The sequence below is a fragment of the Mesoplodon mirus genome (assembly GCF_964341445.2).
Source record: "Mesoplodon mirus genome assembly, chromosome: 15".
Lineage (NCBI taxonomy): Eukaryota > Metazoa > Chordata > Mammalia > Artiodactyla > Ziphiidae > Mesoplodon > Mesoplodon mirus.
In genome coordinates, this window is record NC_138991.1 from 46657162 (window position 1) to 46673263 (window position 16102).

General features: G+C 41.5%; 1 protein-coding gene across 6 annotated transcripts in view; it reads right to left on the reverse strand.

Moving 5' to 3' along the window:
- Positions 1-2765: 2765 nt before the first annotated feature.
- The window catches only part of LCMT1 (leucine carboxyl methyltransferase 1), a 56008-nt gene continuing 42671 nt past the window's right edge, over positions 2766-16102 (reverse strand). For all 6 annotated transcript variants that reach the window (XM_082600512.1, XM_082600507.1, XM_082600508.1 and 3 more), the window contains 5 exons: positions 14342-14462; positions 10935-11036; positions 9434-9525; positions 5787-5884; positions 2766-2985 (listed from right to left, as the gene is read on the reverse strand). In XM_082600512.1, the coding sequence (XP_082456638.1) occupies positions 2963-2985; positions 5787-5884; positions 9434-9525; positions 10935-11036; positions 14342-14462 (436 nt within the window). In that variant the 3' untranslated portion in view covers positions 2766-2962. The remainder of the gene's footprint in view (positions 2986-5786; positions 5885-9433; positions 9526-10934; positions 11037-14341; positions 14463-16102) is intronic.

The window sequence follows — 16102 nt, forward strand, 5'->3', positions numbered from 1 at the left end:
TTTTTTTTTTTTTAACAACACCATCTCTTCCACGAAATATTCAAAAGCCTCACTAAGATTTTTGGAGAAAAGGATCACTTTTCATCAATGGCACCTGGCACAGTCCCCAAATAGGAAATAAGCCAATGTAATAAATTGTGAAAATTTATCAGAAATAATGAAATGTGGCATCAGGGCAACCACACCCTGAAGGAATGGTGATGGTGAGGAATTTTTATACGCTGTCTGGGGCAAGGGGAGAAGGGATATATATAATGTAGTAGTTAAAAGCACAAGTCCTAGAGCCAACCTGCCTGGTTTCAAATCCAGTTCCATCATTTATTGGCAGTGAGGACATTCCAAATGGTTGCCCATGTCAGATGCTACTGAGAAGTTGAGACAGCCAAGGACGGAGAAAGGGTCACTGGGTGTGATGGTTTCAACGTCACTGATGTCCTTCCCAAGGGCAGGTTCAGTTCAGCAGTGTGTGTAGAAAGGATTACCAGAGGTTTTAGATGAGTGCGTGGGAGAACAGGAGAGGCAGTGAGAGGCAGTCACTCCTGGGGGAAATGAGTTCCAAGTCCCAAGTCGAAAAGCCAAAACCACACTTTGGAATGCATGTCTCAGTCGTGGGAGGTATGGGAGAGGGAGGGCATGAAAGCTAACCATTGGGGAGATCCTCTGCCCCTGACACCCCCTACACTCCCGTGAGAAACTGTAAGGTTTCTATAATGTTATAAGATAACCATTCCGTCACGTGGTGCTTCTCAACTTCAGTATTTTCAAATACATCAACTCCCTGATTTCTGCATGTCCGTACAGTAGCTCTACCATTATTTTCTTAGTAACGGTCTTTAAATGGGCTCGCTTTTAAAATGAAATTGACAGGTACTTTAAGGGATATTTTATAACACAACCATCAGTAGTAATGGCGTATCATTAGCCTTGAACAGAACGTACTCCATAAAACTAAATGCAAGGAAAAACAGAAATATAATTGAAGCCAAGCAAAGTTTTTAAAATTCTAGCCAAATGCTATTGCTCCCTCAGTTGGAGAAATGCTATAACACTCTGACCTCCACCTGTGATCAAAACCAAAACCAATGCTAAGGGGGAAGGGTGGTTGGGGGAGGGAAGTATTGGGATGTAGGGATTGGCAGATGCAAACTATTATATACAGAATGCACAAACAAGAAGATCCTACTGGATAGCACAGGAAACTACATTCAGTATCCTGTAACAAACCATAATGGAAAAGAATATAAAAAAGAATGTATACATATGTATAACTGAATCACTTTGCTGTACAGCAGAAATTAACACAACATTGTAAATCAACTACACTTCAATTAAAAAACAAAACCCAAACCAAAACATTAGAAACAGTGCTAACATGGTAGTGTATACACACATAAAAATGAAACAAGTTACAAAAAAAGTACTCACCCTTACTACGGACGATGTGCTATGACATTCTCCGTTCTAGTCCATATCTGACAACGTGCTATGACATTTTCCGTTCTAGTCCATATCTTTTTAAAATAAGGGACTTGATTCCCTACATGGAGTCACCATCCATTAATGGCCTAGTACACGGTTTCAAAAACAATGGATTAGTAAATATGGCATTAGTGTTAAAGACACACCAGCACCAGCCTGAGATCTTCTCCTTGGACTTCTTAAGATCTGAAAGGTCCTTAAGACCTTACTGAAAAGGCAGTAACTTTCGCACTGGGTGATTCAATGTCATTTCACGCTGTGTCACCACCCGGACCCCTGTCAACAGGCGTGCTGTCGTGTAACGGGGGACAGGCCACACTGTAGGGAAAGCTGATCTAGAGACTCTGCAAGTCTCTAGCCGTGATCTCTCTCGGATGGGAGAGGGCTGGCGGGCTGCCTCACTGCCGTTCTGCACACACAGGCTCAGGTTCACAGCCCCAGTCACATAACCAAAAATTTCATTAGGTGTGGACAGGCCTTATGTCTTTGAATTGGAGGCCAGGTCTCCAGGGCCCCTTTCAATCTGTATCATAACTGTATTAGTTTCCTACTGCTGCTGTAACAAGTGACCACAAACTTAGCGGCTTACAACAACACAAATTTATTCTCTTACTGTTCTGGAGGTCAGAAATCTGAAACCAGCTTCACTGGGCTAAAGTTGAAGTGTCAGCAAGGCTGGCTCCTTTTGGATGCTCTGAGATGTTCTCTTGCCCTTTTCAGCATCCGGTGGCCACCTGTATTCCTCCACTTCCACCCCTTCCCCCACATTCAAAGCACATCACTCCAGTCTCTGCTTCTGGCGTCACATGCCTCCTTCTCCTCCAACCCTGACCCTCCTGCCTTCCCTTATAAGGAAGGACTCTTGTGAGGACATCCGGCCCACTTGGAGGCTCCTGGGTAATCTCCCATCTCAAGATCCTTAATCACATCTTCAAAGCCCCTTTTGCCACATAAGGTAACATATTCACAGCTGGAGGGCTCAGGGGCTCATCATTCATCCCGCCACAGTGACCAAGGTGAAGGCGGATTTAAGCAGGAAAGGGCAAAAACGGGAGCAGAGACGAGCTCCAACATCTGGTCAAGGTGCCAAGTCCAATGTCGGGTGCTGCAAACAGGAGCACACAGGAGTAAATCCCACAACGGACGCAAGGGCATGAGCTGAGTCTGACTCACAGGGAGTGAGCCAAGGTCAAGGTCGGGTTAGGACCTCTGGTTCCAGCTGACACAGGGGTGAACCGCAGCCCACCCAGGGGAGCAAAGGACAAACAGCAGAGGACCAACACACCGGCAATGGCAACTGAGATTTATTTAAACGGTAAAAGCCGACAGGAACAGGAACTGGTACAAGCACCTCGGTCAGTGAGGTCTCTCGGTGAGCGGGGAGACTGGTAGCCGAGGCCTAACCACCACTCAGGAAACTCGGAGACTCAACTCCGGAAAGGTCAGTGGCTTCAGCTCTGGCTCAGCACGAGTCTTGAACAGATCAGTAAGTTATTTCCTTCAAGCCTGGGAGGAAACACACAGAAGCTGTGAAGAGACTCTCACGGATTGGGGCAGAGAAAACAGCCAGAGGTGGGAGAATGTGACTCCCGGATCCCAGGCCCACAGTGACCAGCTCTGGGGCACCAGCCACATGTGTGATCACTGCAGCCCCAGCCTCCTGGTTGTGTAAGATGAGACTTCACAAGGCAACAGGAGGTTGGATGAGACTGTGTTTATGGGTGGTTTTGAAGGGATTGAGAAATGTTATAAGAGTTTACGGGCTCTCTGCAGTAAACCTGAAAGTGTATCCTTTAAACGCTGAACTTTTTTTTTTTCTGAATAATACTTCTCATTCAGACAACTTGTTTAAGGAGATCATTCTTTTTTTTTTTTTTTTGCGGTATGCGGGCCTCTCACTGTTGTGGCCTCTCCCGTTGCGGAGCACAGGCTCCAGACGCGCAGGCTCAGCGGTCATGGCTCACGGGCCCAGCCACTCCGCGGCACGTGGGATCCTCCCAGACCGGGGCACAAACCCGTGTCCCCTGCTTCGGCAGGCGGACTCTCAACCACTGCGCCACCAGGGAAGCCCCAAGGAGTTCATTCTTGAGTCTTCTGCTTTTTACCTTAAACATTTAAAAATTAATATTGGCCTGTTTTTGGTGAGAAAGAAGCCAAAGTGCTAGTGACTTAGCAATTTTGTCCACCCTTTTCTCTTTGAGTCAAATTCAGTAATGAAAAAGACTAGTGTAGGAAATTTAATTTATTTCTTCACATGTCTAGTAACTTTTTTTATCGTATACTGACATGGCAGATAGTAAGTTGAGGAGACTCTGAATTCTAGTATCCTCCTCTGAAGAGTGTTGAGTTTTGTTCTAGCAGGCAATTATATTATTGGAGAATCATCCTGATCTTCTACAGTCTTGGTTGCAGGGTTGTTTTAGTATGCATCTGTCTAGGTTTTGTACCAGAGCCTATTCTTTAGGAACTTGGCCTTTTAAATGCTGAACTTCAAGCAAACACAGTTCTTTCTTCCCCACACACACAGAAGTACAGTAAGTCCCCTACATACGACCAAGTTCCATTCCGAGAGCACATTCGTTAAGTCCAATTTGTTTGTTAAGTCCAACAAAGTTAGCCTAGGTACCCAACTAGCACAGTCGGCTATATAGTACTGTACTACAGGTTTGTAATACTTTTCACACAAATAATACATAAAAAATAAAGAAAACATTTTTAATCTTACAGTACAGTACAGTACCTTGAAAAGTACAGTAGTACAGTACAACAGCTGGCATACAGGGGCTGGCATCGAGTGAACAGGCAAGAAGAGTTACTGACTGGAGGAGGGAGAGGAGGTGGGAGATGGTAGAAATGAAGGATCGTCAGCAATAAGAGACGGAGGGCAAGCTGTAATTTCACTCACGCCTGACGTTGATGGAACGCAAGTTTGCATCTTTGAAAGTTCGCACCTTGAAGGTCTGTATGTAAGGGACTTACTGTACTGATGCAACAGAGCAGCCAGGCGCAAAGTGGGGAAAAGAAGCCCCTTACATAAAAATGCTCAATACATCGCTACTTTACAGAAACTAGAATTAACTCTATGCTATTACAAATCACCTATATTTTTTAAAGTGTGAGAAAGTTAAGTAAATTCAGACATAGCCTCATGACAGAATATTTATAAAGCCATTAAAATGCAAGGGGAAATGCTTATAATATTAAGTTAAAAAGATCAGGAATCAAGGTTACATAAATAGATAAATTCAACTCTGCTAAAAACAAAACAACAGCTAGAAAAAGAATGGAAGTGAAAAGCTGCCAGAGGTTATCTCTGAGGGGTGGGCATACGGGTGATTGTTTTTTCTTTGCCATACTTTTTTAGAAGTTTCCAAAGTCCCTACTAAAAATTACACTGTTTTTAAAAGTGCGGGAGGACAGCAGTACAAAAACACACTAATAAATGATTTTTTAAATAAAAAATAATTTAAATGGATTTTGTGGACTGAACTGCCCAGCTGGGTAAATTTATAAACTAGCGGAAAGATGAGCCCAAGGGGGATGATTAACAACCTGGAATTTTCACACAGGAGACAGTCCTTGACTCTGCCAAGTTCTTTGTTTTGTATGGACTACCTGCCTAAAGCCATGTGTCAGACACATCATAGGAAGCTTAAGGGCACCTATGACATTAAAGGCCAGGACCGAGATCTAAAATGGTCTCCACTGGCTGGAGAGCCGCCCAAGGGCTATTCCCCCAGGGGAAGCAAGGTCAACAAGGGACAGCTGTAAAGGAGGAACTCGATCAAGATCAAGGCAACAAGAAACACTGAGACAAGGCTCCATGCTCTGTCCCTATGGCCCTACTCTTCCAGGCCGGGGAAATTCATCTTAAATATAAGAGAAGAGAGAAATTCAACCCACAGCTGCAGGGGTGTTAGAGAGATATAATGATCTGTGTGTTTAACATCTAGTAAACCTGGTTACAAGCTGATTAAAAACACAATCATTGGGTCCTTTTATTAAGATGATTACAAGACTCAAGGTCTCTTACCATCCAGCTGAGAAAATTCCACAGTCTTCTAAAGGGCTATTGGTTTGTTTTCATACATGTGGTTCATTTAAACAGTTCTCCTGGGTTTTGTGCTATAAAACCACGGAGGATATAACAGCTGATTCTCTGGCTATGTTCATGGATCGGATCCATGTATATATATATACGTCCCCTAGTTCCTCCTGAGTCAAAAATTCCCGTCAAGTCTTATGTTCTCTGGAGACAAAAAAATTCCCCCTTTCTAGGTTAAATCAATACAAGTGAAGTCACTTACCCAGTTCACTTCCTCCTTTGGTGGCCCAGCAAAGGCAGTAATGCTGCATCAGTTGTTCAAGAAGCTCCATTTCATCCAGGAATTCAAGGGACTCTATTCTGTGGAGAGAATGAAGAGACAACAGTATAAATGTATCCAATCAAAAATGAAGGTCATGACCCATGTTTATTATAGTCATGGAAAGATGTTCAGGATATACTATGTGAAAAGCAGCAGGCTACAGAATAGTATGCATGGTGTGGGCCCATTTTAACTTATTTTTATTGAAAAGGAGAAAAAATCCCATAAGCAAAGTCAAAAGTGACAAATGACAAACTAGAAAAAAATGTCTGCAATAGAAATGACAAGGGGTAGATTTCGTTGTTATATAAAGAGCTGTTACACTTCAATAAGAACATCTTTTAAAACTTATTTAAAAGATGGGTAAAAGACCAGTTCACTGGCAAGGAAAAACAAGAGCTTTTCAACCTCATTTATGTGAAAAGAAATGTAAATTAAAACACGTGAAATGTTTTCAGCTAACAGTTGACAAAGATAAAAAAGGCTGATACATCCTTAAAAATAACTAAATAAATAAATAAATAATTTTAAAAGGTTGATATACATTTTACCAAAGACATGGAAAAGAGGTGCTCTCCTGCATTACTAGCAGGATGACAAAAGAGTATAACCTCTCTGGAGGGCAATTTGACCACCTCCATCAATGTTTAAAATGTACGTCCTTTCATTCTGCAATTCTGCTTTAAGAATTTACCCTATAGGTGTTCAAGAAATCTCACTGCAGCATCACAGCTGCAATGTAGTAACAGCAAAAAGACAAAACAAAAAACAAACTTTAAAGTAGAAGAGATGGGTTGAATAGGTTAAACACATTCATACAATAGGATACTGTGCAGCCATATAGGGTAGGTTTATATGAATTGACATGGAACAGCCTCTAAGATCTATCATGGAATTTAAAAAGCAAGTTGTTTAGGAGGTAATGTACCTAGTATATTACGATCTATGTAAAGAAAAAGTGGGGGATATATATGGTTATACACGCATGGACTAATTTTGGAAACTGCAGAAGAAAGTGGTAATGGTGGTTGTCTCTTGAAACAGAAGGTAGCTGATAGTAGTGAGGGTGAGTAACCGGGTGTTTTGTTTTGTTTTCACTCTGTACTACTTTATTCCGGTTACTTTTTTTCCCCATCATGTGCTTATATGACTTTTTTCCAAAAATCACTTTAAATGTAAACTTTTAAATATATACACACACAGAGAAACATATGAAAACAGCTCTTTAAAATGTTTTCTGTTGAGATATGCACACACTGGGGCGGTGGGGACAACACAGGCATTTCCAAAAAGAGCAAAGAAGAAAAATAAAAGGTGATCCATATTCCACTATTTACAGCCACTGTTAACATGCTGGTATTGCCATTCGTCCAGGCTGTGTGCGTCTGTGTTTGTGCGCATATGCGTGTGCATGAAAGTGTATAGATGTACACGCTTGTGCATGTTTCTGTATTTGTGTTTAGCTCCCGCCCTGGTGTGCAGGCCAAAGAGTCACATCTGAAGAATGACTATCCAAGGAGTACTCTGGTGGCTTCCCAACTAATCTTAGCAGAGGACCTCAAGGCAGCCTTCCTAGTATGAGAAGAAACCAGCATCACGATCAAGGCTCCATCACCGTCATGACCAAGTTCAACTATCAGGACACACTAGACTGTGAGGCTGTTCCCTAGAAGGTGAACTCCGCAAAGGCAGGCATGATGCACAGTAGGCATCTGTTAAATCAACAGGCCTGCCTCTGGTTTCTTTTTATACAGAGTATCTGGCAAAAGCCCTTGACAAATGTAGACACAAACCATGAGGCATCTGCAGAGCTGGGAGGGCTGGTCGGCCTGGGGTGGACAGACCGAAGCCTGTCCCGCGTCTTTATCCACCTCTGTTAGGACAAAGGCTGCTGTCTGCAACATAACTAAATGTGCAGCTATATACATTACTTTTTAATTACTTTAAAATTATTATTATCAAGGAAACAACCTAAGTATCCATTGATGGATGAATGGATAAAGAAAATGTGGTATGTATACTGACATTTACAATGGAGTATTATTCAGCCATAAAAAAGAATGAAATCTTGCCACATGTGACAACATGGATGGACCCAGAGGACATTATGCTAAAGGAAATAAGTCAGAGAAAGACAAATACTGTAGGATCTCTCTTCATGTGGAATCTGAAAGAAAACAAACAAACAAACAAAACAATTGGTAGGTGCCAGAGGTGGGCGGTGGGAGGGCAGGCAGGCAAAATATGTGAAGGGGGTCAAAAGGAACAAACTTCCAGCTGTGAAATACGTAAGTCACAGGGAAGTAATGTACAGCATGGTTATTATAGTCAATAATGCTATATTGCATATTTGAAAGTTGTTAAGAGTAACTCTCAAAAGTTCTCATCACAAGAAAAAAAAATTCTGGAAAAGTAGTGAAGATTGCTGCCATGTCCTGCCTGCCATTTGCTGCACACGGTGGGGTGTTGCTCCAGGACCTTGCTTCAGATGTGATGGCCCGCACTATAGAACCAGTGGAAACTTCTTGCTCATCATTTGCCTGAAATCTTGGCTTGTGTTCACCTTTTTAAACAAAAAATATGCACCAAAAATGCCCACAAATTCAGCTACTACATCTCCTTTAAAGATCTTCTTTAGAAGATCTTTTATTCTTTGGACTAACTGTGAAGAAATTGATGGAAGGTTTATTATGTTCTAAATGGAGTTTTGTTTACTACTCAAAATAAAGTGGTTCTCCTTAAAAAAAAAAAAAAATCCTGTATGTGCAATGACCGATATAACTGGATTTATTGTTATCATTTCACAATATATACAAACATCGAATCATTATGTTGTGTACCTGAAACTAATGTTGTCTGTCAATTACACCTCAATTTTAGAAACTGTTATTAATATATATCCACACATAAATAACAGGTACCACTAAACAGGATGTGGTAACCCTGAACATCTTGACATGTAGAGATAAATACAATCTATTGTTAAGCTTTTGAAAGGATGGTGGTTTACAGACCAATACATGTAATATCAATCTACTGATTCAAAAAATATAAATCTATATATTGATAAATATTTATCTTTATATACACATAGAAAAAGAATACACCCCAGCTGTCTCTGGAGGGTGCTACAGAGCTCACAACTGCTCTATACTTCATGCACTTTACACTGCTCGAAAATTGTTTTATTAGAACGAGCATGTATTTCTTTTATAATGAGAGGAAAAGTCCACTTAAAAATCCATAAGCAGACTTTTCCCCCCTTAGGAGCCCTTGGGCAACGTCATTTTCCTGCTTCTCCAAAACACAGGGATTGTGCAAGATTTCCACTGCAGAGGTGTAACCGCTTATTTCAACTAAGATAATCTGTTTGGGCATAAACCTTATCTTGGCTAATAGCTAATGAGTTACTCTCAAGGAGCTATCAATGTTTAATCTACATTAGCAGCAGCTTAACTTGTTTCAAAATAAGTCTAGTTCAGGGTTGAATTTTTTTTTGTTTTTGTTTTTAACATGAAAGGATACAGACAACGATGCCTTTAGTTCACAGTTATCTGCCACGGAGCAAACTCTTGCCAATCCCATACCTGCTCACTTCGGCACGAGGTAATTTGCTGTACAATTCCATCATGTCGATGGCTGATGCCGATTCCCACCCACTTGACAGGAGCCGTTCTTTCTAAAATGTGCAGTGGAGAGAAAGGGAGAGGACAACGTGCTGTCAATATGACCCAAGACACTCTTCACGTACACAGAATTTCCCTCGGAGGACTCCTCTTTCAAAAGCCCACCGTGGCCACTATCATTTTTTTTTTAATTTTCCCATTTTCTATACTGAACACGCATTGTTACAATGGGGGAAAATGCACACTAAAGTATAATATTTAAAGAGAAATAAAGGAAGAAACTTTTCTATAAGCAACAGTTTTTTAAAGTACCTCAGTGGTAATGTGACACAAGCCATGTAAAAACTAATGTATTCAAATGGGGGCAGGGGTGGGAAGTGTCTCTTTAGCAAAAAATTTTCAAAGGTCGGGGAGTGGTGGGGGCGGGAACCATTACAGGTTCCAAGAGATTTAAGGGACCAATCAGTCAATTACAAAGTGGGAACCATGTTTGGGTCCTGATTCAAATACACCAACTATGAACATTTTTTTAGACGACTGGGGAAAACTGGAGATGAATTGGGTGTTAAGTGCTATGAAGGAGTTCGTGTCGACTTGTAAGGTGTGATAATGGTATCATCACTATCCTGGGGGTAGAAGATCCTCATTTTTTTTTCATTTATTATTTTATTTTTGGCTGCTTTGGGTCTCTTTTTGCTGTGCACGGGCTTTCTCTAGTTGCGGTGAGTGGGGGCTACCCTTTGTTGCGGTGCGCGGGCTTCTCATTGCGGTGGCTTCTCTTGTTGCGGAGCACGGGCTCTAGGCGCGTGAGCTTCAGTAGTTGTGGCACGTGGGCTCAGTAGTTGTGGCTCGTGAGCTCTAGAGCACAGGCTCAGTAGTTGTGGCACACGGGCTTAGTTGCTCCGCGGCATGTGGGATCTTCCTGGACGAGGGCTTGAACCCACGTCCCCTGCATTGGCAGGCAGATTCTTAACCACTGCGCCACCAGGGAAGCCCAGAAGGTCCTTATTGGTAGGAGAGTCACACTGAAGTATTTATGGGGAAAATGATACACTGTCTGGGATTTGCCTTAAAATATTCCAGTGACACCACCAGCAAAAATTTGGAGGCAGGGGGATAAATCAAACGATAATGACAAAATGTTATTAAATTATTGAAGCTGGCTGATGGAATATAGGTGTTCATTTTAACTATTCTCTCTACTCTTATGTTTGAAAAACGGCATAATAAGAAGTTAAGATAATAGGGGGTCGGAAATGTAAATCTGCATCTTCCATACCAAGATGGCAGGACAGGGCTTGGATTTCCCCCAGCACAATGAACCAGTAGCCCACGTGGAGCCCTAGCTGCCCAGAGGCAGGCACTCATGAGGGACTCTCACATTCTCTTATCTGTGAAGGGAGGGTGCCCTTTCTCGGTTGGCTAACGGTACAAGAGGACGTCCTGGTCTCTGCCCTCTGACCTGAGACTCTAACGACTTGCAGGTCTCCACTCCCGCCAGGTCACACTGTCGTCTCCGCAGGTTCTCAATCATGATCTGCCCAAACCGGTCATCCATGTTCACCTGGGAAGGGACAGAGGAGGCTGGGCATTGCCATAAGGATCTCTTTGTTTGTTAAATATGCAAGATTAAAACAACGACATCTTATTTCTAACCACTCAAGGCTGATAATACCCACTGCTGGTCACAGAATCCTGAGTGCCATGCTGATGCAGTAGAGCCCCTCGAAAGGCAATTGGGCAGTGTCCATCCATTGCAAACACTCAGTCTGGGATCCAACAATTCCACTGCCAGCAACCTGTCCTACAGATAGACTCACATGTGAACGCAAAGATGCAAGCACATTTACTGCAGCATTATGTATGATAGGAAGAATCTGGAAAGAACTTAAATACCCATCATTTGGGGTTAAATTAATTCTGGCATGTTCATATAATGAAATACTATATAGCTGTGAAAACAGGAAAGGAAGATAGATAGATAAACAGACGGACAGATATGAAATGATCCCTAAGATAAACTCTTGAAAAGTAAGGTACAGAGGAATGTGTATAGTATGCTCCCATCTGCCTTTAGGGAAAAAAAAGAAAAAGAAAAAAGAAACTCTCTCCACATTTATATATGCATAGGAAAATTCTGGAATACAGCAAGGTTGCTTCCCAGATTAGAGGCTGAGGTATTGGGTAGATAAGAGACTTATTTTTCTTTGTCTATCTACCCTATCGAACTATATGATTTTTTTGCTTTATTCTGCATGTGGCATTACTTTTTGAATAAAAAACTGGTTTATAAAACATAATTTATATATGTGCACAACTGCCACAAAACAAAATATTATGTACATGGGAATTCCCTGGTGGTCGTGGATAAGAGTCCGTGCTTTCATTGCTGAGGGCATGCTTTCATTGCCAAGGGCATGGATTCGATCCCTGGTTGGGGAACTAATATCCCACAAGCCGCATGCAGTGAGGCCAAAAAATATATATATATTATGTACATTATTGTATTGATAGCATATACACTGTTACTTTGTCATATACAAGGTATCAAAAATTCAGCACTTTAACAATATATGAAGTGATTCCCGGATTCATAAGCCAACACCAACGCTGCAAGACAAAATCCAATGTTACTCTTTTTTAGGGGGATGAATAAGGCTTATGTGGCACTAATGATAGGATTGCACACTATTCATTCAGGATACAAGCGTATTTGTGAGCACAAACTCCTTCATTTTACTGCCTAGGTTTGAAGCCTGGCTTGATACTTAATAGCTGTGAGCAAGATGCCTAACCCCTTGGTTCAATAGTCCTCTTACCTGTAAAACTAGGATAGTACTAGTACCTACCTTGAGGGCTGTTGTGATGATTAAATAAGTTAATATATATGAAACTCAAAGAATAGCGCCTGCTATATAAGTCATCAGATTCGAAGAATGTGCAATAATTATTATCATTACTGAAATAACCGTCATCCATGTGGTTTTGTCATTTAACCACTAATTAAAAAATAATACATGTTATGTGAGCAATTGACAAATGTGAGGATGATGATTCTGTACTTGTTAGGAAAGAACTGAATTAAGTTAAAAGTTTATTATTCACAAAATGAAGGTGTTGGGTAGGGTTTAACCCCATCTAAGGACAGCTGTGGTCAACATATTGAAAACTGGCACATTCTCAGGCCTGTTCCAAAGTGACAGTGTCTCTAGTCAAAACTCACTTAACCCACAGTCTCTCATGTGATGTTGAATAAAGGTTTGTTGAATAAAAGAATACAAAAATGAAGCAGAGTGAATGAAATGGTACACATCCGAAATGTGTGGAAACATGGGAAGTGGAATTCCTTTTCCCCCAGGTATGGTATCCTGAAAGCAAAGACAGGTCACCAGGATTTATCCACATCAATACTAAAGACCGATGAGGCCAGCTACCATATATCCATTCACTAGGACAGAAGACTGAGTCTGAGGAATGCCTCCAATTAAACAGAAAAGGAAGAAAAATCAACGAACCAAGAACGACCTATATAGGAACCTGGACTGGGTGAGGGGTGGGCAGGAGGCCAGGAGATCAAGGTCTAGCCTTAGACCTCTCCATAGCTACGTGACATTGGGCAAGGTCCTGTACTGCCCTTATCTGTAATAAAATATAAGAATAAAATAAAACGAGGTAAAAAACAAAATAAAATCAATAAAGCTAAACTAAAATAAACAATAAAAGTAGCTAAAGTGTATTCAGTGCTTATCATTAGTCCTCTGCTGTTCAACATCTCATGAAGTCCCATAATAATCCAGAGAAGCAGGTATTCTTTTTTTTTAATGAATGCACTTGCCACATTTAATCTGAATTATTTAGACTTGAGAGGTAGGTATTCTTATCCTAGGTATCTAGGTATCTAGATACCTAGATACCTAGGTATCTAGGTAGGTATCTCTCTCTATCAAAGAGATCCAAATAATAGCTAACTTAATAATAGCTTACTTAATAGCCAGGCAATGCTGTAAATGCTTGTCCACCTATTAACTCATTTATTAATTATGAAGTCGGGATATTATTATCCTCACTTTTCTGATGAGGAAGCAGACACAGAGAGGTTAAGTAACTTGTCCAGGTCACAAAGCTAGGCAGTCTGCCTCCAGAGCATGGACTCCCAACCACCAAGCAATTCTGCTCAGGTCACACAGTCAATAGTAAGAGCTAGGGCCAAGATTCAGATCCAATCTGAATTATTCCGAAGCCCTAAAACATAACCCCTTTTGGCACTAGATCAAAGGAGAAAAACAGGGAGCTCGTGGGCCAAGCTCAGTGATTTTAGAAAGTAGGAAATTTTACATTAAAATCCTGCATTTCTAACATTTCTTGAAAAACTGGGAGTTCAGGCAACTCCAGGCTCACTCCACATGGTAACAGTTGGCTGGAACTGAATAGTGGGCACCCCATGAAATGGAACATGGGTGCCCCAGTTCACCACAGTCCCCATGACTCCACACTATATAACACCTAACCAACTGCCTGCATCTGCATCACTACCTGCCTCTGAAGGCATCTGATTTGCTACCCCTACACTGATGATAGCCAAAATTCCTTCCATCAAAATCTATGACACTACAGGAAACACAATGATAAGAACTCAAACAACTTTCTTAAAGGACAAGACAGAAGTTCCAAAAAATCTGGCTAAAAGTTTGCCAGCAGTCAAGAACTCAGGAGTACTAGGTTTGCGGGAACTGATTAATAAAGGAGATATGTGAGTGGCTGGAGGCAAAAGGAAAAGAATAAGTGAAAACATATTCCGAGGGTGCTCAGAGAGAGAAAGCCACCACTGGAGTCCCAAGAAGAAGGCAAATTTCTCATGCTTCCTTTTACCTGTTCGTAGTTTATGAACATGGCAGTCTCAAAACTCTTGGCTGCCCACTTGAGAAGGTTTGTAGACTGCTCCGGAGTCATGTAAACCAGCACACACTCAGCTATCAGGAGGGTTGGCAATCTTAAGGAAAGAAAAAAAAAGGCACATAAATATGTTTTCATCAAAATGGGACTCTCAAATTGCATTCACATTACAGGGAGGGCACTTCATACCCCAGGAAAACCAGAAGCACTAGTTTTCACATCAACAATCAGTGCATTGGGGCCCAAAGTTTTACACTGTAAAAAGGCGAGCAATCAGCAATGAGTTTTGTCTTGCTGGTGAAAATGTGTTAAATGTGTGTGGTAGACTATAAAAATAGCTAGTCTTCCCTACCGTGCACCCACAGGGCGGCGATGTGAACCCGCAGATTCTCCCACTCAGGAGATGAAGCTTATTTCCCTTCCCCTGGAATCTGGGTTAGTCATGTAACTTGCTTTGGCCAATGGAACAGCAACAGACAGGATACAAGCAGAAGCTCGGAAATGACTTACACACTGGTGCTTGCTCTCTTGCAGCACTTGGAAACCTGAAACCGCCACGTGAATGAAACCAAGCTAGCTTACCACTGGAGGGGAGGTCCTGTGGATGAGAATGAGGCAGCCCAGCTGACCTGCCCACTGTCCACACATGAGTGAACCCCAGGGCACATCACCTAAACCTGGCCCCCAGCAGATGAGCCACCCACCTAAGCCCAGGCCAGGTAAAGATGGCTATATGGGAGTTTTTTGTATTATTTTTGTAACTTTTTTGTAGATTTGAATTATTTAAAAATGAAGTTAGACATTTTTACAATATATTTTCTAAGAGGTAGCCATTAGCAATATTAAAAAAGAGGATTAATATTTTTCAAAATATAAGTGAAAGAAAAGCAAAGACAAGACAGCCCATAAAGGAAAACAGAGAATTCAAATGAAACCACAAGGAGGAATACATAATTCGAATACTTGTTTCAACAATTGTTTTTCATCCATTTTATAGATCTCCAAAAGCGAGGCAAACTTCCCAATCAAGAGCTAGCCCAACTTATACCCAATTACTTCCCTAACCTTCCAGCACATCTGCCAAAACAGATGGTTACTGCAACTATAGTTAGAGTCAGAGGCAACTGACTCAGGGCCTATCACGTGCCAATTCCTGTTCAACTGTTTTTGCATGCCGTTACTTGATCTTCAAAACCATCTTGTGAGATAGTTTTTAGCCCAGTTAATAAATGAAAACACTAAGCCTCAAAAAGATTAAAAAAAACCAAAAAAACCCACTCCCCCCTATTAAACAACTAGTGAGCAGGAGAAGTAAGACAGAAACCCAGGGTGAGATTCTAAGACTCGTGCTCTCCTCATTCTGAGAGGGCTCCAGGCCCATCGGTATCAGCTTTAACCAATCTACTGCTGACTTCACAAACCCATGTGCCCCCAAGAAATCCAGTGGTGTCCTTGAAAGTTAAGACTTCCCTTCAGCTAAAAGAAAACACACTACTTGCTCAACATCGCTAATTATCAGAGAAATGAAATTCAAAACTACAGCAAGGTACCACCTCACACCGGTCAGAACGGCCGTCATTAAAAAGTCTACAAATAACAAATGCTGGAGAGGGTGTGGAGAAAAGGGAACGCTCCTACACTGTTGGTGGGAATGTAAGTTGGTGCAGTCACTATGGAAAACAGTATGGAGGGTCCTCAGAAAAGTAAAAATAGAGATAGAGTTGCCATATGATCCAG